Source organism: Melospiza georgiana, chromosome 9 (genome assembly GCF_028018845.1).
Source record: "Melospiza georgiana isolate bMelGeo1 chromosome 9, bMelGeo1.pri, whole genome shotgun sequence".
NCBI lineage: Eukaryota > Metazoa > Chordata > Aves > Passeriformes > Passerellidae > Melospiza > Melospiza georgiana.
The window spans coordinates 23,940,298-23,962,181 of NC_080438.1; the positions used below are offsets into that span (position 1 = coordinate 23,940,298).

Genomic DNA, 21,884 nt, shown 5'->3' on the forward strand with positions numbered 1-21,884 from the left:
GAGATGGCGAGTTTGGTTTGAGCACTGGGTTTCAAAGGGACATCTGCACAGTGGACCAAATGTTTGGTGAACCCAGGACTCCAACCATATCACACGATGCCAAAGTTGCACATGGTCGGGTGTTACAGCTCCTTCTCCCACCCCAAAGAAACCTGGCCCTGGATGAGTTTTCCAGAGCTGGTCACAGAGGAATTTCTTTTCCTCTTGAGACTGCACCAAGATGCTCTCCAAGGCATGATAAAAAGCAATCCTGTGTCAATCTTCTGCTTGCAAATTTGCCTCAGGGCTAACAATGTTCTGTCATTGGCAGCAATGCAAAATGTTGCTCAGGGAGTGCTCAGTGCACTGAGCAGCTTGTTCAAGGTCAGGTAGAGGTAAGGACAGAACACCCTGAATTCTTGACTCCTGCTCTCAGGGTTCAATAAATCCCACTCATCTCAAAGTCAGGCATCTGTTGGAGGCCAGTTTTTAGGTTTCCTCTGTGGTCAGTGGAAAGATATCTCCAGAGGGCAATTCCTTCCATCTTAAAATATGCATCTGAGGTAAGTGGGAGGATTTGTCCTCTGAGGGTTTCAAAGGAACTGATGGTCTTATACAGAACACACACTGAACTTTCAGACACCTTAAGTTCAAGAGGGACAGTCCCACCCCAACAGCTGCCACTGTTACCAAGATACTAAATACATAATTTTCAATCTCAAGCAAAAAAGAGTAAAATTAAGCACTAACCCTGGCTTGGCTTTTCTGATCCCCATCTGTATTTTTCTTTGGAAAGATTTCAAGCCCTCTCCTCATCACAATGTTTTTGGAGCATCTTTTCCAACTGCTATGTGACAACTCCCCTTGTCTGATAAACTAAAGTTGCAAATCCCTTTCCTCCTGGTCATGCTTTACTATTTCCTTTGTTGCTTAGTTTTGTTCCCCACTGCCAGTGAGCTGCTTCAGCTCTCAAGGGAATGACCTTGGTTCTGGGGAAAGTGTTCCTGAACTCTGCACACAGGAATGCTGCCCCAGGCTGCCTCCTGGACTCACAGGAGTTTCTGATGCTCTTTTCACCCCTTGTCCACTTAAGAACATTTTTGGGCATGGTTGATGGCACACTTGGCCAATTAGCAGTAGTGAGGCTGCACAGTTTGAGTGCCCACGACTCATTAGGTTTATAGAGTCCTGGAGCCATGCCTCGGTCACATTTATTAACTTGCTCCCTGCTATTGCTCTGGCCTTGAGAATGAGCACCTCATTAGAGGGCAGCCCAGAGGTAATGTGGTTCCTCAGATACTCTAAACCTTGCTGTAAACATCATCATTACATTTAAACCATGCCATGTCTCATCTATTTACAACACACCAAACCCTCCCTTGTGCAGAGGAACCAGAAAAATGCTGTTGTCTATGGGGATGTGGCTCACCTCCCTCTCCCACTCTAATAAAAGTTGAGTTCATGCTGTGCCCTTTCAGTGGATGCACACTATGAATGTCTTTTTCTTCTATCAAATCACTTATTTTCATGAAGTATGCAAGAACTTATTATCTTGGAGCCTCAGCCATCTGTCAGGTTTGGTTATAATCAGCCAACAGATGAAAAATTTACGAGGGCGAAGGACATAGTCACACACACCTATATATACACACACACATACTCACAAACACTGCCATTGCCTAAGCCTCATTTCCTTAGGAAACCAGATTAAAAATAGCATTGATGTCAATAATGAAGTCTTTATTTCTTTGGCAGATCTCTGTTCCTTTTAAACCAATCCTCCCAGTGAGAGGTACTGCAGAATTTTCAACTGGAACCAGACCAGATTGCTAAGTGATAAGAACCTCACAGCAGTTTCACTGTACCTCAAACACCTCAAGGAAAAACACAAAGTGAATGAGAATTCTGTATAAATACTGAAAACTGGTGCTGAATTTCATACTGAGTTAACCCAGTGGTGGCATTTGATTTTTCTCTCCCTTTACCTCCAGTGTATAAATCCTATTTTAAAATGTCTGCAAACCTCAGTATTTAAGGTATTTCCCATAATAAAGTACAGAAAAATACTAAAAAAGACTTAAGTTATTAATTTAAATACAAGTCACATAGGTTTCAGTCTTGCAACATTTCTCCAGGAAAATGATGGGAGATTTCACTTTTCTGACAGAGTTCCAAACGCGAACTCCATCAAAATGTTGTGTTTAGATTAAAAACGTGTTTGGAAGTTCTCTGGCAGACTAATTGTCAGGCAATGAGCAAAATTGTATCTAAATTTAAGCACTTGGTAAGTCTCATTGATTATCTCTTGCAAATTAGAAGTTCCAAGGTAGATCCACCTGGCTTTCTGTGTGTTCACCTACCTGTTCATTCCCACTGCCTGCCTGGAGGTTGACTGGGAGCAAAGCCTGGTACATCTGAAACCACATTTTGCCATATTTCAGTTCACAACTCTTTAGCAAAATTTTCTAGGAAGAAGGTCTTGTCTACCTCCAAGTCAGTCAATTTTTGCCAAGAACTACCATATTTTCCAGTTTTGTGAGTAATCTCTCCAAAAACCAATTTGAAACAGCAGCACTTTTCCACAGATTGAAGTTTCTTCTCACTCCCCATCAGTCCAGCCCAGATTCAGGTTTTCTACTGAAGAGAGCAGAGAGGGAGCTGAGATTCAGGCACGAACCCGCACGTTTTCCAGTTTCAGATGGCAGCTCAGCTATTGGACTTGGGCTTGAGCCCAGTTTCAGTTGCCACCAGAGCAATTTTGTCCAAGAGACCTCTGTTGCTTTCTGCAGGCCTCTATAAAATGCCTGAACGGTGGCAGAGTTTGTGTTTTGAATGTCTAAGAGAGGTGAATAACTGAAGTTTACGACATCTCGTCTTGCCGGCTGGAGCTTTAATTATTTCCCTTCTGCCCCTATAAGTAATTCTACCTTCACTTTACATTTCTGATGTTTAAATATTGTTTTTGGGCAGAGGTATACTGCGCATACATTTTCTTTTCCTTGATTTCCTTGACACATCTCTTCTGATCTACCAGAGAAAATAACAATGGAACTGGTATTTAATAGGCTTATAAAGAGGGTATTGATGTGAAAGTAGCAGCCTAGATTAAAGAACTGGAATGACAAATAAATAATGTCTCATCCAGGTGCACATGCCAGTCACCTTGATGTCAGTTGCAGAGCTACCATTAATTCTGTGAGAATAGGATCTGATCCCAAATCCATAAATCCTTTCTCAGCAAGTTTTCTCTGATGATATTCCTGGCACAACCATGACTAAGAAAACCTGAAACTCTCACAAGAACGCCCAGTTTAATGAGATTTCCAGTCCCAGTTTCCATACCAGTAAAAATCCTCAAGAAATCCACATAAATTACAGCCAGGCTTTCTAAAGCTTTCAGCTTCAAATCCACTTTTGCAAAACAACTGACTCCAGCCAACAGTTGTGCCCAGACTTTCCAGGGCACCAAGACTATCACTGGTTCTCCTCCATATGCAGTCCTCCTGCAACTTGGCTCTAAAACGGGTCAGAAATGGCGTGAACCTCTAAGAGACCAACACCACAAGCAGTACAAACTGGTTCCTAAATTCCTGGCTTTACTAAATTCCCTTTCCAGCTTCTGCTCCAACAGCTGGGGGCTCCAAGAGTGGAGCTGCAGGGAATTCAGCCATGGTGGTCCAGGATGCCTTGGGACATCCCTGCTCCTCCTCCGGAGTACACACCCAGGCAGGAGGGGCAGAAGAAAGGAATGTTAACTCAGGCCAACCCCATCAACTTGCATTAATTTGAAACACCACTGAAGGATCTTTGCTTGCACTCCAGGCTCTGAATTCAAGAAAAAGGAGTAACCAGATTTCCTTCTGCTCTGGGACAGCAACAGACTGCAGGGGGACTAACACTTGGGTGCAGGCATTTTAATCTGTGCAGGCAGCACACAAAGGTATCCCAGCTGAGACAAGATCCTTGGGTCCTTTTCAATCTGCTTGCCTTTCACAGAGCATCCCGCAGAAACCTCAGTGTTAGAGGAAGGTTGCCAGTCCTTGGGTTCACCTCACTGCTCTTTTAAAATCTTCCCAACAGCGCTGTTAGAGCTGGATGGGAATTTTCAGCTGAGTTTTGGGATGGGAAGTGATGAATTGTCTGGCATCCATATATTGATTTCAACACTCCCATTATGAAACCTAGAGTTATATGGGAGCTCTGCCTGGTCTCCTGAGAGCCTACAGGGTGGCCTGTGAATCCACAGCAAGCTCTTGCGTGTGTGTGTGGGTGAAAAAGTATTTCATCCCATGCTTAAGCCCATTTCTGTTCAGCAGAGTGATTAAGCCTCTCATGCTCCTTCAGTTATGAAGAGAAAATTTCCCAAATTATGTCTACATTTTTTACATCTCAGATGTTGAAGAGAAATACAGTAAGGATATAACCAAAATCCTTATATTATTGGGCAGGAAGGGCCAATAGAGTTTTCTTTCCTTTGAGAACAGAGAGACAGAATTAGACTTATACAGTAGAACTTGGCACAGGCATAATAATAAATATGATATGAAAATGTCAGGGACCCAGAGGAGCTGTCATTAATGTATGTGCTTCTTTAAACCCAAATCCTACAGTGCACAGGCAACTTTCCCCATTCATCATGGGCAAGATTACACCAGAGTTGGTGAATGTACACACTGCAGTTTGCAAGGCTCATTTTAGTTGCTTTCAGCATTTGTTTGAATATCTGCAACTGGCAAACAAAGACCAGGATTTGGGGTTGCATGCACTTTCAGTGGAGCAACAATGAAAGCAAAGGTGGGCAGTGGCCAGGCAGGACTCCCTGCTGAGCACAATGAATTCTCCACCAGACCACCAAACACAGGCCAGGGTTTGTCCAGCTCACCTCAAGAGTTTAGGTGATGACATACCAGGGGAAAAAACAAATTGCAACCTCAAATACTGGAGTCTTTTCTTTCACCTCCTACGTGTCTTGCCTTCCTCAGTTGGTACAGGTGACAGAGGCCTCAAGACAGCTCTCACCATTGCATAGACCATGCTGTGTTTCTACAATTTATATCTTGTTATACAACAGGAGTTTCTTAAAGCAGAATTACAGGAATGAGCCTTCAGAACAGAAGTTCTCTTTTCACAAAAGGGTGGTGCAGGCAGGTTTATTTTGGCCTCCTTAACTGAGGTGCTCTTTGCCGATTTAAGCTTCAGGTGAAAAGCAAATATTCAGGGATTTCAAAACCCTTGTATTATACAAGATCAGTGTACATTAAAAAGTTCTCTTGAATTTTTTTTTTAAAGGCTGCAGGCTGGATTTCCACTTGGAACAAGCTTTTCCCCAGTGGAGTATCTCCTGATTTACAAAAGAGTGTCTGAAAAGAGAATCAGGCATTGCCTGTTTAATGAAGACTTTTAAATTAATCAGTTGCATGGTTTTGGTCAAAATTAGCATGCAAGTCTATTTCTAAAAGCAAAGTGATACTTTGCCTTAAAAACTAATAGTAAAAGAAATCCATACACATAAACAGGCTGACCTCACTACAAGCATCTGGATGCCCAAATAAACATGAGCATAGGGAATTCTAGCATCTGCAAACTGTTAATTCACCCTTTTCTTCTCTTTTGTAGGCTGGCCAAGTTCAATCTCCTGGTCGCCAACTTCTTGCTCCACTGAGACAACCCCATTGATGAACTGTGCTGGTGATGTCAGTAGCACCACTAATCAGCATTGGATCAGGACGCCTGACCTGGGGGATAAAGTCTCTTTATATTCCAGCCTGCAAGTGCTTTCTTTTTCTTTTTATCCCCTCCTTTTTTTCCTTTTGTGTTCCACACAGGATCTGAGATGACGAGTGAAAATCGTGAAGAGCTCCACAATCCTGGTGGAGAGAGGACCAGACTTCCAATGAGCTGGTTCCCAGTGACACAACAGTGGTGCTAGTGCCTGATCTGCACTGAATACCGCCTCAGTTGGGAGTGCAAAGCAGCTATTTGCATATTCAACATCTGTAAATCCCCATCCCTCAGTGGGCAGTTGGACAGCGGCCTCAAGGCACTTCCCTCCTGAAAAAACACTTCCAAGTAACACATGTGAACCCCAATGCCAGATCCCATGGCAGGTGCTAATGGCTTTCACAAAGGCTCTCAGGATTTTAATCAGTTGAGTTGCTCATAGTATCCATCACCTCCTTTCCTCTTCAAAACTACTGAGCAGAAATACGGTTCTCAAACAAAATCCCACTGCCACCTCTCTTCTGGCCCCTTCCCCCAAAATTCAACATCCATTACATTCCAGCTCAGTTGTGGTCAGCTCACTACCTGCTGACAAAGAATGCTCAAGCTACATCATCTGGATATCTCCTCAGGAATGCTTTAGTTTTTGGAGGAAAATAAGAACATCTCTGTGGTGATCAAGACCACTGCAGACTTGAGTCACCTTGGAGATGTCCGTAACTCCTCCTCATTGCAGAAGGTGAAGGCTGAGCCTGCTTCTGTCTTTGGTACATCAAGTATCTAAAATGATGTGGGCTGAAATTCCCTTGGGAATCCTCTGCAGAGAGGACAAAAGGGGAAGAGCTGGAGTTGAGGACTACAATGAGGAGATTTTATATTCTTGTGCTCTCGTACCAGTCCCACCCTATATAAAAGTTGCACAATTCTCCCTTTCCCTACTAAAAAGAGTGAACCCCACTTCTGAGCCCCATTATGATGAACCACCAGAGAACATTTACTTTGGAAGAAAGTAACTGCTGTTTGAGAGCTTGGATTAGATGACCTTTAAACGTTTCTTTCAACCCAAACTATTCAATAATTCCTGCTAACAGTCTAATTTATGAGGACCAGAATCATTCCTGATGATGCTGCCCATCCAGTGATGAGTGAGAGAACTCTGAAGGACGGGCAGGGAATTCACCTGTTCTGAGCATGGAAATTATCAAATTCTACTTCTGCTGTTGCTACTCTAGGATGGAGTCTTCTGCTTTCATGGCAGCACACAGGCATCTACAGCAAAGCCTGTATTTATGTTCTTGCAGAACATCTCAGAAATACCTAATCCATCAACAGTATAAATAAACTCTGCCACCTAAGCCCGCAGATGAGCAAGGGTGCTCTGTCACACAAATGGATCTCTGTTATCCCCAGCTTCATCAAAAGCTGTGGGCAATCTGGTTTCCAACACACCACAGAAAACAGCTGGGTCCCCTCTGACCTCTCAGATGTTGTGGAGGCTGGTGGGATGGTTTAACATGTGCTCTCCTCCACCCCAGAACTGTGGTCCAGAGACAATTTGCTTCCCCGCTTGCTATGGGAGATGCTATGGTACTTGCATTTCAACTCTGTCTCAGTAAAAGAATATTCTCTATGATATATTTATTATTTTAAGCAACAAAACCCACTGCCTAAAAGCCTACTGATTTGGCTGCTAATAAACATTGTGAACTGGAGCAGCATCTGAATTTCTGAAGCAGTAAATCCAGCTCTCAGCTACAAAACTGACAGCTCTCATAAAAGAAAGAAAGAAAAAAAAATGCAAGTAAAACATCCTAAGGAAATTATCGTTCAAATTAACTGCAGACATAAATTTATCCATCTGTTATCATAAGTGTTACTTGAAAATTATTTGCCCATAAAAATGAAATAAGCCAGAGTGGATTTTTTTCTTAAATATTGACTTCATGTGTATGGTCCTAGCTGCCAAAATATTAACTCTTTTTAACAGCCCGTGTGCTCTTGGCTGTGTGTCTTTCTTGACTGTAAATGGGCCTTTATAAATTGTCTGTATAAATGATGTCTAAGGCACTTCACTGTTATTACAGATCAATAATTCCAAGTAAACCATCTTGATCTTCAAAACACAAACCCCAAGCAAATGCCGAAATTTTACTTGGAAGAGCTTTGTTTAGCTACCTTTATTCATTCAAAGAGAAAAGTTAACCTGTCCATTAAATGAAAAACATCATTTAACTGCACAAACAATAACTGCTGTTTCATTCCTAGGGTACAGTTACTGTGAATACAGGTATGGTGAGATTTTCACATTAAGTCTGAACATAGTAAACATGGGCAGGAGTGAAACAAAGTCCACAGAACTGGGTACAGAGCTAGGTCTCTTTTACCCAGAGCCTGTATTTTTCTTGGAGAAGAGAAAGAAATTAAAGTAGAAAGAAAAAATTGCTATTTTCACTTCTACGTGTTTTATAAAGGAATAAATTAAAAGTCTGAATTACTTCAACACATTTAAATAGCGAGTAAAGTCATGGAAGATGGATAAGGCAGAAATCTATTGAAAAGTCTATTTTTTTATTTTTAAGAATGACAGAAAACTGAAAAGTTCCTTTTGGAATTGTGTAATTTTTTTGTTTGTTTTAATACTTTTTACTGGAACAAAATCCCCCATCTTTCAGCAGCATAAAAAAACTTTGCTTCACTTTATGAAAAACTGTTTTATCTCAGCTTGCTTGGATATTCAAATGTCTGTCCCCTGCCTACTCCTTTGTCCCCAGGATTTGTCTTTTGGATGTTTCACAGCCTCATGCTGTTACAGGCCAGACTCAGAACCAGCTCTCCTATGATGCACCACAAAGTCTTTGCAGCACAGCTCTAAGTGGCACATAGTGAAATTTTAGTGGGAGTCCCAGTTTACAGGAAAGCAATGACACCCAGGCACCTGGGATTTTGACTGACATCTGCAAAAATGGACTTGTTTTCCAGAAGAAAACAGAAATTTTGTTTTCCACAAATGCCAATTTTTTTACCAAAAAACCAGACACCTGCATCTTCCAGCTCAGTAGCTCCAGGCTCCTGCACCACCAGGCTGCCAGGATATCATAATCTTGATTTTCATTTGAAGCCACTCACTGGATTTGTTTGGGTTTTTTTTTTCTGGTTCTACAATCATGGATCAGGATACACTGAGCCAAACCTGACTGCAATTTGCAAAGTCACCTGCATGGTGCCTTCTGCCTTAGTCAAGCTTATTATGCTAATTAATTATTAGATGCTACAGAGCTACCCATCCACAGCACTGGAATCTTACCATAAGCTGAGGATGATGCTCCAAGAGAGCAACAGAGCCTCAGTTGCTGCACGCAGCTGTGCAATAGCCAGGTAAAACATCACTACAGCAGCATCCACAAGGTAGAGCTCCCTGCAGGGAGGCCACCAGAGGAACAGGCAGGGCTCAGCCTCAGGAGGGCTGTTTTCTGGGAGAGATCCTATTTCCCAGCCCCTTGGCTCCAGTTATACCTGGGAGTAACTGGATACCTCTGAGTCCACATGAATCATCCTGCAGGGCGCAGGGCTCCCTTCTAGAGCAGCTCTGGTCTGTAAAACTGCATTTGTTGAATGGTTCCAAGGTGCTTTTCTCATAACAGACTTATTTTCTTACTTAGAAAAACACTTATTTTCCTAATTTTATTTGACAGCACAGTTTATCCAATTCTTCCTTTCCCAAAACTACGATGGAGATTATGAAATTTGGAAAACAATTCATAATACACATATATAATTTAATTACTATTCATTCATTAGTTCAAATATCTTCAGAATTAAGACATTAATGCAACGATCAAGCTTGGCATAAAGGGCAATATCGTCTGGAACACATTGTCCAGAATATTTTTTTTCAAATTATTTCCCCTTCATCATGACAGTTTTAGAGATGCAAAATCTTAAATTGCATTGCTCTGGGAGCAAATAAACTCCCACAGACTCTATTATGCCTATCCTAATTGAAAGTGCATTCCTAAAATTTTGCACTTCAGAATTCATGGGAATATGTGAAAGCCTCAACTTTCATCAAAACATCTTTTAATTTTATAAAAGGCAAAACCAAACCCTCAAAGTTTTATATGACAATTTGAATTCATGATTCAAGCACATACCAAAGAAATCCCTCAAAATAAAAGAACTAGATATAAGGAGGCAAAATAAAAGATCTATCAGTAAAACCCACTCTTCAAATTCAGTGCATGAAGGAAAAGAGGAACAAAAATCCTTCAAGAAAAAAAAATTGCAGTTGAATCATAGGAGGAAATGAACTTGCCTGCACTGTGGTCACATAAAAGTTTTGGCATTGAAAAAAATTAATATTCTTAATGTTCTCTGCATGAAGAAAAAAACACCCCAAAGAAGAAAGAAGGAATTAATTGTAGTTAAAGCAGGGATAGCCTGCAGGGATGGCCCAATTTGGTGAGAAAAGCCAAAGGGAGGCTGGAACAAAGAACCCAAAACAAAAAGCTTTCCTCAGCATCTCCCACATCCCAGTTTTCAATAAACCCGCGTGTCTGTTCTGTCCTGCCATGCTCAGTGCTGGGGAAACAAAACAACCCAGCAACAAAGGCAGTTTTCAACATCACCAGAAATGGGCCTAGAAGACAAAGTGAGGCTTGCTCTTTATGAGCCAGCTTTCCCAAGGGATGCTCCAGAGGGAGTTTCAGGTAGGTGCCCTCTGATGGGGACAAGAGAAGAAAGCTCAAACCTCCCCTAAGTTAGAAGTGTCTTTCTAAAGAATGTAACATGGAATTAGCATCCATTGGCTTAATTTCAGCTCTGTTATTAGCACAAGCAAACAGCTGCAGTGGGTTGGATCCATGACCCACCTAGTCCATGGTCTGTGGACTAGGTATAGAGCACTACAAGTGGGCAGTGATGCCCAGTTTATCCTCTCATCTCCATTTATGTACTGGTTAAGGGATTTCCAAAACTGGAAACTGTTATCTAAGCATCATGTTTGATAATCTCCAATAAACCTCACTCCTTGGGTTAGACAGGCTGGTTTTTATGAATGCCTGTCCAATTATGAGCCATCATGATATATTTTCCTACTGTAAAAACAGTTAAGCAAAACTTCTTGGCCAGAAATATCAGCCAAGCCTGAGATTAAATAAGCTTGGGAAAATTCAGTCCGGATACGCTCAGAAAATAAATACATCAAAATGCACGTGTCTCTGCTAAAACCCACAGTCTTTAATCAAAATTCCCACTGAAGTGAGTAGCGAAAGGTGAGTTGTTGCCAAAGTTCATAGTGAGAGCCATGGGATGAGAAGCAAAGCTCTGTCAAAAATGAGAAATTGCTAAGGAGAGGAGCAGGAGGAGCAGATTGGTTCTCAACACAGCAATCTCAGCCTGCCTTTTGAGGGAGCTCAAAAAGACACTTAAGCTGGTGCTCAGGATTCTGCTGAGCTGGAGCCTGAATAATTATTATTTATACTCTTATCACACAGAAATATGAATTCCATTGGTCAAGGGAAAAGAAATAAAAAAAGGGAAAGAGAGGACAGTAGCATGTACTGTTGTAGGCTCACAGAAGTACTGCAGACATCTTTGTTCTGCAGACTTCAGGGAGAGCATTAAACAGGAAGAGGGACACTTTGGATTTTTACTTCATGGTTTAAACTGCTGGTATTTAGCTACACACACAACTCATGCACTTGTGCAAAGCCCCAAACCAGCCAGTCTGTACAGACACAGCACCAAAGCAGCTCGGTCACCCATTGAGAAAGTTTAACTGCAGCAACCCAGAAGGTTTGAAATCCCGGGCCAGTGCCTGGAGCCACACACGTGTGCCTGTGCCACCAAAGGGTTTGTGTTCTGCTACTCACTGTCACCACCACCTGGGCGTACAAATTCAAAGGCAACTGAACCATCTTCTACACCTGTGGCCAAGTAGCCCACAGGTCTGGGAAGGGAACAAACACAACAGCATGAGAAGTGCTTACAGCTTCACATTTCCACAGCCAGATGGAAAACAAAATAAGTGCAGCCTGTGTGCAGCCTGCCTGGACCTAGACCCACCTCCTACAACAATTCACTCCATTTCAGAAGCTGGTCTGGACAAACATAAGTCTTTCTGCTTCAAAGGGAAGCCTCATAAGAAGTTTTCCCACAGGCTGAGACCTGAATCATTCCAAACACTTTACTTCCAATCATAGTAACAGAGCAAAACAGAAAAAAATCATGCCATACCTGCTCCAAAGGCAAAGAAGAAGCTCTTGTCTCTGTTCTCCCTTAAAAGTGACATCACTCTTCTCCCCATCCTCTCATTCCTTTTGTAGATGAGCTCCTGTCTGAAGTAGCTGTCTATTTCCTGAGCTGTCACCTGCTCGTGGGGTGGGAGTGTTGTGTTGATGAAGTTTGGCACCTGAAACAGAGAGAGAGGTCACAACCCAGGTGGCATTGGTTAAGGAACCCACAAAACACTGCATGTTTTAACCCAGGCTTCTTTAAGCCACCACTATGACACAAAAAACCACTAGAGGATCAGAGCATGGAAGGCTGTTAGGAACTCTCAAAAAAAAAAATTCCCAATGAATATACTCTCTTTTAAAAAAAGTAAAACTAGTATTTTACTAAAGGAAACTTTAGTTAGTTAATTTTGATTTGTCTCTGTCCCTTCATGAAAATATAGTTTCAGGTGTTACATTTGGGTGAGTTACTTGGACCTTCATTCTCTGCTTGTTCAAAAAAAAAAATCATTGGCTGTTTAATACCAAATTCCTGTGATCTGTTCTCAGCTGAGGTCACCATGAACTAAGCAAGGACTGTAAGATTTGGCTTGTATATGTGGCTTTTTAAGAACCTAACAGTTTAAAGAGAGGAAAGTATAGCAAATACAGACACAGGAAGATGCACACAGGGTAAACTCTCTTATCTTTACATGCTATTAGGTCTCACCAGAGAAGACCATGCATTACAACACATAAATCCCTGGAACATTCCTGATATATCTGAGAAGGTGACTTCCACAAGAACTGCTCCTTCAGTCTCTGCTTTTGTGAAGAGAGATGTTCACAGACAGAAAGGCTGAAAGCTCAAGGACTTGGGTCAGGGCAGCAGACCCAGGAATGAGCCAACATCCAAGCTGTAAGGGACAGACAAGCCAAAAGTCTCTGATTATGAGGACAGCAACTTGTTTTGAAACAGTGAAAGTCCCAGGTTTACCACAAGGGTTTGGGAGCCCATGGGCCCTGCAGAGAGAAGAGCTGTAAGGGGGCAGTGTTTGATGACTGCTAACAGGACCCAAGCACTTCTGGTGATTTTCTGTGCCTCACCACTGGAAAGCAGCTTAAACTGCAAACCTTAGGTTCAGATTTCTGAGTCCCTAGGTAAATGTAAAGCTGCCAGGATTTCCAGTGTTAATCTGAGTCAGTGGTAATGACATTGCATGCACAGCCCATGAGGGGAACATCCCTCACTCACTGTGCTGAAACACTTGGTACAGTGACTCTGTTACTTGTGTTAATTCCATCTCTGGTTTTCTACTATACAAAATTCCTGTACTAATTTTCTAAAACTTGCCTTTGGATTTTGTTTTTCAGCCCACCTCTTCCTGTTCCACTTGCTCGCATGACTTTATCACAACAATTTTTGTCTCTTCCCACCCTCTTTGCTTATACTGCTTCTCCAAAAGTTTCCAGCAAGTCTTAGGGAGAAAAACTGATTTCCATCTTCCCAGTGACTCTCCTTAAAACTTTTTCATTGCAGCCCCACTGCATCACTCCTAATATATGTGAGGGATCAAGCAGGAGAGATTTCTCACCATGCATTATGCAGGATGAGTCTACACCTCACTCTGGATTCACACTAAAGGCTCTTCTCAGTTGAGTGAGACAGAAAAGGGGACCACATCTCCTGAGCCAAGGAATCCTAAGGGGATGGAGATAACACTCCATGTAAGAGATCCTGCCTCTGCCTATTGGGTCTCACAGACCAGCTGGACCTTTGATTTTCCAAACTGCTTCTCAACCTGCTTTGCCAAATCACCATGCTTCTCACAGCATGTCCTTCTTTAAGGGTTCAGTCACATTATCCTGAGTCACTCCTTCCTCCACGCCTTCCAACATGGCTTGGCATCACCAGTGTAACCTGTGAACTCCTCAGAGCATGCAAGTACTTTGCACCTTGTTCTCAGTTTAGCCCTGAGCCAGCACTCAACAAGTCATAACTCCCATTAAGTCAGACCTCTTGGAGACACCAGTTTCCTGTGAAAGCCCAAGAAGTTACCTCTGTGTCTGGCAAGAATACCTGTCTCAAAGGGATGGAGGAGCAGACTGACGTGTCAAAGAGATAAAATGCTGCTGGCTACAGCAGCAAAGAACATAGTGGCTTCCATTCCTGGTGAAAAACAGGGAGAGATTTATATTGTAGGAATCAAGTCTGAGGAATGAGTAGCCATTTTACACTTGCAGTAACTTCTGTAATGCAAAGCCACAAATCAATTGGTCCATGGAGATTTCACAAACCTTTGCATCTCCTCTATACAGGCAGGAGTCAGGAAAGCCTTCAGGCATTGAAGTGCAAGGTGACATTTTGTGGAAGCATCTGAAGGCTCAACACCTACATAAAGGAAGTCTCTTCTTCCCTGCTTCTGGATGAAAGAAGTGAAGGCTGGGACCTGGTTTTGAATCACTTGAGATGCTTTGGGGAGAGCAAGGTACAGCCTTGCCTGTAAGCACAACCTGCTCCTACACAGAGCAGGAGCAGAGGTGCTGGGGGACCAAGCAGTCCCTCAGCTTTGTGCATCCCACTGGTGATGGAGGTCTAGATACCCAAAAAACAGATGTTGTATGAGGTCTTTGCCAAGAAGGGAAGCACCTTTCACCTCCTTGTACAACTCCATCACTTGCAATCCTATATCCACATTTAACCTATAGTTCCTTCTCTTTATCTAACCTAAAATACAGTACACAAAACAGGGACATTTACTTGCCTTCCCCCCCACCCCCCCTTTCCCTTTTTTTCCCTCTCTTCTGTGGGGGAAAGTTTGCCAATGGCAGAGAGATAAACTTAAAACCAAGGACTGGGTTTTGTCAATCTTTCTTTTGCTCACCCATGGAACAAGACAAAGGAAGGCATCATCTAGAGAGGCACAGCATCAGCTACAGGTCCTGCTGCACTGCGTGCACTCCTGCATTTCTGATGCCTGGCAAAAATAAAATCTCCACGTGTGTTTCAGTGTGTGTGTGGCAGAGGACAGAAGATAAATGACTGCAGTAAGTATGCCCCTACACAGTAGTGCAACCACACTCTGAGCTGTGACACTTGCCCCATTAATCACCTCTGCTCCTCCCTGTATCCAGGTCCTTTCCACAGTGACACACACCATGCCTGGCTTCAGGGAGACAGCTGCTCCTGTTGATTTAAGAAACCCTTAAACCAGACAGGGATCAGGAAGTCAAGAAACAGTCACACGCAATTAGGAAACTCTTAACTGGAGCCAGAATTTAAGTTTGGGGGGTTTTTTGGAAAAGAGAAGATCTGTTATTTTCAAAAGATGGGCTAAATATGGACCAAAAGGATGTACCTTCCCCCTTCTACTTTTATTTGTTTTCATTCTCTGAAAAAATTAATTTTAACATTTTAATAATATGAATCTATTGGTTTTGAGCTGAGAGTGAATGATTGAGACATTTGCTGTGCCCCTGGTTGAGGGACTGATCTAATAATACCTGAATATTGCTACCACTGTTTAAATGTACAATGGAGTGGATTATGTGTCCGTTGAAAAATCCAAACTTCTAATTTTGCTGTTCACCTAGGAGTGTAACAGCTGGATCAGGAGAAAAATGCATCACCTGGGATGTGCTCACTTCTAATGGATACACATGACAAGAGATAAATAGATTCTTTACATCCAGTCTCTGCAAGCTGTGCAGTTTTCTGAGAACCCAGCAAACTCATATTTATATATAATTCTAGTGGAAACTCAATAACTTATCTCACTGAGGCATTCAGAATAAAGAATATTTTGTTTTACTTAATAAGGTAGCACTCCTTTTTTCTATTCCCATTTCCTTTAGGTTACAGCTTTCCTATGGACAGTACAGATAGACCACTAACTCAGTCATTAGGTACACTCTGCACTTATAAGTTAAACTTTTAAGGTTAAAGAAAGGGACTCTGAGAATAAAAAAGAAATTCCAGCCTTACAAAAATTTCTTCCCCTCCCCACTGACTGTGTAGTTTTACTTGAGTCAGTGTCCCTGATGGAATATATGTGTGGATAAAGCTCTGTACACACGTCTGAGCTCACAGTGCTGTGGGATGTGGGCCATAATTCTTCACCTTTGAAGTCAGTGGGAGCTTTAGGGAGAAGAAAGAGGAAGGATTGTGGAGTGGTTATGACACTACCCTGAAAAAATGGTTCTGCTCCCATGGGTGATACAAATCTCTTACATGATCACAAGCATGTCATTTGGGTTTAAACCTTCAAAGGAAACTCAGCACTTAACCTCCACTAAGTGTCTTTGAAGCATTTGGCTTTATTCCTCCCGTGCCTCAAAAGTCCATCTGTAAAATGGGGACAGAGACTTTTCTAAAAAGACTTTCTACCTTGATGTTACATACAAGGCACTGGCTCAGTCTAGCTCTGGAGGGACCCAAAGGAAGACCCAAAGTCCAACACAGTGCTCAGCAGTAACCTCTCTTCCTATAAATTTCCACAGAGGCTTGAATTCTGCTGCAGTCATTAGCATAAGAGCTAACAAGATACTTTACCTTAGAAAAATGCACCAGCCATAACTCAAGATCTATGCTATGCTTTCAGCTTTGTCTGCAGAGACAGAGAGAAAAAAAAGAAAAAAAAAAAAAAAAAAAGAGAAAAGCAAAATATATTGGTGCAGAGTCTTTTATCGCATTTAGGGCTTACTGCCAAAGTTCAGCTGAAAATTCATGGACACGGGACTACATTCAAAGTCCATTTTTAAAATTTACTATTTTTTAATATTTGGACAAATATTCCGGGGAGAGGCACAATGCCAGAGTTGTGAACATCTATCTGCAAATAATTTTTTTTGGACACAATAAGCACCATCATCTTTGATTACATTTTTTTTTACTTTGGATTTATTATCTACATTGGAACTGGCCTAGACTCAGTCCAGTATCAAATCATTATCATATGTGGAGTAACAGTGTTATCATTCCTACTCCTATGCACTACATTTCCCAATCCTCTGATAACCTTGTTTAGCCTCGTTCTGTTCCAGTGATGAGACTATTTCTGGAATGTGAATTCAAATTTTAATATTACATCAATCAAAAAATAACATTACCAACAATAGAATAAAGAGCTGTGTGCCTTTCCTCACCAGCTTGTGCACAGAGGTGATCTTCAACCATAATTCTACTTGCAGATGGAAAAGAGGAAGCTGAGATAGGGAAATGGGAAGCCAGCCCTGCCATGAAACACACAGTGATCCTAAAACACTTTCAGCAATTATCTTGCTATATCTTGGTCAATCCTCCAAGCTTTTGAGACTCCTCTCTCCCACTGTCCTAATCAGTAGATGACTCAAGGATTTCCAGCCTCATCTCCTGAGAAATATCCAAACTTCAGACTGCTGCATGTACAGCATCATTACAGTTGCAAGGGAATCTCTTAATAAAACAAATGCCTTATTTCCTTATTTTTCCTTCTCTCCCCAGAGGGTTCACAGCTAAACAGAGAAAACAGAAGGCAGCACACCCAGGGTCAAAAGGGACAGCTGTGGCAGGACAGGGAGCTGGCAATCAGCTTCCAGAGTTCCAGTCCAACACCCCAGTACAGACCCCATCCATCCCTCCCTGACAAGAGGGCTCTGCCTCCACACTCGTAATCCTTATCTCCAGTTGTGAGCAGGGAGTTGTTCCCAGATCACGACAACTGCATTAATTTTTTTTAAACATTATAAAGATAGGGTTCACTTTATTAGTCTCCTGGTTTATGAGCTTTTCATGGGCAGAGGCCAGAAGACAAGTAAGGGATCCCGCTTTGAAGGATTTTCCCTACACCATGCAGGTCAGGAACCTTTATACAGTTGACAGCTCTAGGAAAGATAAGGATCTCATGAGCTGACAGGCAGCTTATGGGGGCTGCCAGGGAGCCAGAACAGCATCCCAACACCCACTGGCTCCTCCAGCAAACTGAACAGCCCTAAATTCACACCAGTCCTTCTTGGATCACAGGCTGACATCCGAGATCTAGTTATCATTCCTTTATGAAGGGAGGATACCCTCCTGTTAACCAGCCTTGACAAGGCATTGTGGCTTTTACTGCAGGGCTGCAAAATATACTGCTCTGGACTTGGAAGACACCTGTTTTCCTCTGATTTATGGACCCTTCTGGCATCTGGGAGAGCCATATCCTCTTACGGCAGCCTCTGATAGGAAGGATTGAAATAGTGCAAAGTGAATGGGCTGTGAGAACAAGTATCTCCACAAGGAGGACATGGCTGCCACAAAAGCAAAAGATGCTGCCAACTCAACTGGTTTTCCTCCAGCACTCCCAAGCTTCCTTCATGAGGGAGGGAGACCAGTAATGGCCAAGGAGGGAGTGTCAGGTTAATCTGATTTAACCCAAAAGCCCAAAGTTGGCAGCTGCCAAGAAGATAAGCTGTTTGTTATGGAAAAGGGAAACCAGGAAGGAGCAGTCTCCAGTTGGAGCATGTGATTAAGCCATTATGGCTTTCCCTTAAGCACTAAAATTTAAAGTCATATATTAGAAATCTGAGTGGACTGTAAAAGGAGTCTTTCATGTTTGAAGTAAAGTTCAGTTCCATCCCTTCTTTCCCTTTTCCAGAGTTGGAGGGAGGAAAAACACAAAAATACTTTTTTTGTGCTTGAAGGGAAGTGAAGAACACAAGAACATTTCTTGGGACCAACTCTGGGAAGCCCTTTCTACCCATGAGCTCATCCCTGCCCACCTTCCATCAGGGCTCATGGTCCATAGATGTTGCAATTACACCACAGCTCAGGTTAGTGAGATTTCTCTAACTGGCCTCTTGGACTTAAGCTAGTGGGACACCCCTCAGCATGCCATGGCAACTTGAGTGAGAAGACAGAGTTTCAAATTGGCTACCTCAGACATAGGGGCCACTGGAGCATCTAAACTTGTACATGCAGGAAAATTAGGAGAAGATGGGGAGGGGAAGAGCAGGCTGAATGCCAGTGAAGTCTCTATGGAGAGTGAACACCACCTTTTAAAACCAGCTCTGCAGGTGACACAAAGGCTGCAGGAGTCATCGCTGGCCTGAGTGTAAAGCTGCCTGCAGGCAGGGTGGGCTGCAGCCCTTGGACACCCCTGTATCTGCAGTTTCAGCCCCCGCTGCACCTGCATGGACACCCTCCCTGGGAGCAAACCCATCCTGCCAGGGCTCTTCTTCCAGGTGGCCCCTGGCCAAACAACAGCTGTGTGTCCTGCCTAGTACTACCTTCTCTGTTGATTTGGGCCAAAAGAAACCATGTTAAAAAAAAAAAAAAAAAAAGGCACAAAGGCCACAAGGATGGGCTGTGTGTCTCACACGCTCACAGCTTGGGGGGTGATACTTCTATCCCTGTTAAAAAAGACTTTCAACAAATCCCTGAGAAGTCATGACCTCCATGTATGTTTTCTATTTGTTTTTCCACACCAGTTAAATAGCTGCTTTCCAAGCACTTGGGAAAAAAAGGAAAAGAAGAAGCAAGCAACACCAACCCCTCCTCCAAGGCCTCCCTCCCCATCCCAACCCCGTCCCTGCTCCCCTTGGTCGTGATGCCAAAATATGCAGCCGGCCTCTCTATCTGAATGAATGTTTTGATTAAAGAAGTCTTAACAAAACAGAGTCAGAACAATGATCCCGGCCCCCTTTCTTCAAGCTTCACCTAACTATGTGGAGTATATTTAGGACCAGATTACAGGGACCTGCTCATTAATTGACTAAGGATGACAAGCCTGCAGTGTATGCAAATAAAGGTTTGGGTTTCAGAGGGGAGGGTAAATCTTAACAACCTAATGATACTCCAGCCACACTTAAAACCCTTTTAACATTGGGATTTTTTTCAGGCCAGCTTTCACGAGCTTGCAAACATATGGAAAAGTTCACGTTTTTCTATTTTCCTTCCAAATGCTTTCTTTACTTTGACAAAGAATATTTTTTTTCTGTTCAGACACTAAAACCATCACCTATTATATTGCCATGACACCCAAGTAAAGACACTGATCAAAGGGCAAAGCAGGGCAATAAAGTGAAAAAAAATGGGACCAGAAGGTTTGTGTTTGGGGTTGGTTTATTAAAGAACTGAAATTCTTTTTCCAAAGGTATTTTTCATTTTGTCTTCTGTTACACAGTGGGAAAACAGTTGGTTAATAGTAGGTACAAACTCAGATTTGGTTGTCTTGGACATGTATTGCTCAGGGCTCTTCAATGAGTTTCTTTCCATGCCTGTTTAGTGAGATTCTAGGAAAAGCTTGAATGTGTATGTGAAATTTGCAATATTATTTTAACCTGAGGTGAGTCTGATCCAAAATATATGATTTGCACAGTATCACATAACTTAGCAAGGAGCAGAAATCTGGTTCATAACACCACAGCAGCTGGGCTGGACATGGGACCTCTGGAGCTGACCCTCCAGGGAGTGCGTGCACTGCAGAGGTGGCTCTGCCTTCCTGGCTGGTCCTGGAGAAAGTCCAGGCTCCCCCCAGTCCAACCAGCTTTCCAGTTTTGCTGGCATCTGAAACAAACTGGATTATAGCTTTTGAACTGATTTTAAGTGTCTTTAAGATGGGATCACTTGAGAGGTCTAGTACCAGATGAAAAGATGGAGAACATCTTCAAGAAAGCCTTTAGATGTGGAACAAGGACCAGTGAGGAGAAAAATAAGGAATAATTCAGATTAAGTTACCTCTGAAATGGATTTCTTTACATCCAAGCTGGTAGAACTCTACAAGGCTTTGGGTTTAGAAGATCTCTGTCTGAAGTCACCATCAGAGCTCAAACAGTTTACACTGGAGATACCTAATCTATGGCATTCACCATTTGGTAATGCACACTAACAGTGTCAGGTGAGGAAATGTGTCCAGGGGTACCCAAAAACACAGTCCTGTCAATAATGTCTAACACTTATCCTGCCAAGCCCTGCCAAACCAACCAAGCTGCCCCCTTGTCCCACTTTTCTCCCCCTCACAGTCATAACGAGGAGCAAATATAACTTCTAGATAAAACAAGGAGAAAGAAAAAGCACTTTGTACATTCAACCAACAACATACTATTTAAGATACTAACAAGTCTTTTTCATTTCTCTTTAACAATTATTTCCAAAAAACACTTCATAAACCAGCTCTTTAAAAAGGGAAAGAAAATGCTTTACAGCAAACATACAGCACTGCACAGAAAGCAGCACCTTCAAATATTTTTTACCAATCACTCTTTCATACTCATTTATAGTCTATTCCCATACTAATAAATACAGATAGTCAACATTCCCTAAATGTTCTAATGTAAATCAGCCCTTTTCTGTAGGTGAATATGTTCTTTTTCTAATAACGCAGCAGTCTGCAAGAAAAATCTTAGCTTTTTAATGTCTTGTTCCAATTTCTCCATTACTCTCTCTTCTCTCACATTGCTTTCTTCATGGAAAGAGGAGGGAAAGAACTTCCAAGGTAAAACAACTCCAAATGCAAAGATGTCATGAACATTTTCAAGCAAGAACAGCCTATTTTCAAAACCTGTAGCATGAAAATTATCTGGGCATGTTCCAGATTATTAATAAAAAAACAATCTTTGCAATGTTTTCCCCAGCACTGTCATCAACAAGTAGACTTCACTCTCAATCTGGATCTGCAACCAATTTTCTGAAACACATAAGCCAAAATACAATATTGCTCCAATCTGGAATCCTGTTCTGACATAATATGAAAATTAGACTCTGAAAATTTTGGCTCCACTCCTGTTTTTTCGTTCACTTCCAAATGCTCCCAGTATACCAAAACACGGAGCTGGAACTCAGGTGCAAGTAGAAAGAAATTATGAACCCACCACAGCAGAGCAAGAGCTCTTCTGAGTTATGGGAAGGCAGCTCCTCTGCAGCAGCATCTCCAGAGAGCAGAAGGTGGAGGGCAGGGTCTGCTGGCTGTGGGCAGAGGCAGCACTGAGCACTCGTGTCACCTGGCATCAGGACTG

General features: G+C 42.4%; 1 protein-coding gene across 1 annotated transcript in view; it reads right to left on the reverse strand.

Moving 5' to 3' along the window:
• The window catches only part of TRABD2B (TraB domain containing 2B), a 258,325-nt gene that overhangs the window by 89,729 nt on the left and 146,712 nt on the right, over window positions 1-21,884 (reverse strand). Inside the window, exon 4 of the mRNA XM_058030443.1 lies at window positions 11,935-12,109. Coding sequence (XP_057886426.1) covers window positions 11,935-12,109 — 175 coding nt within the window. The remainder of the gene's footprint in view (window positions 1-11,934; window positions 12,110-21,884) is intronic.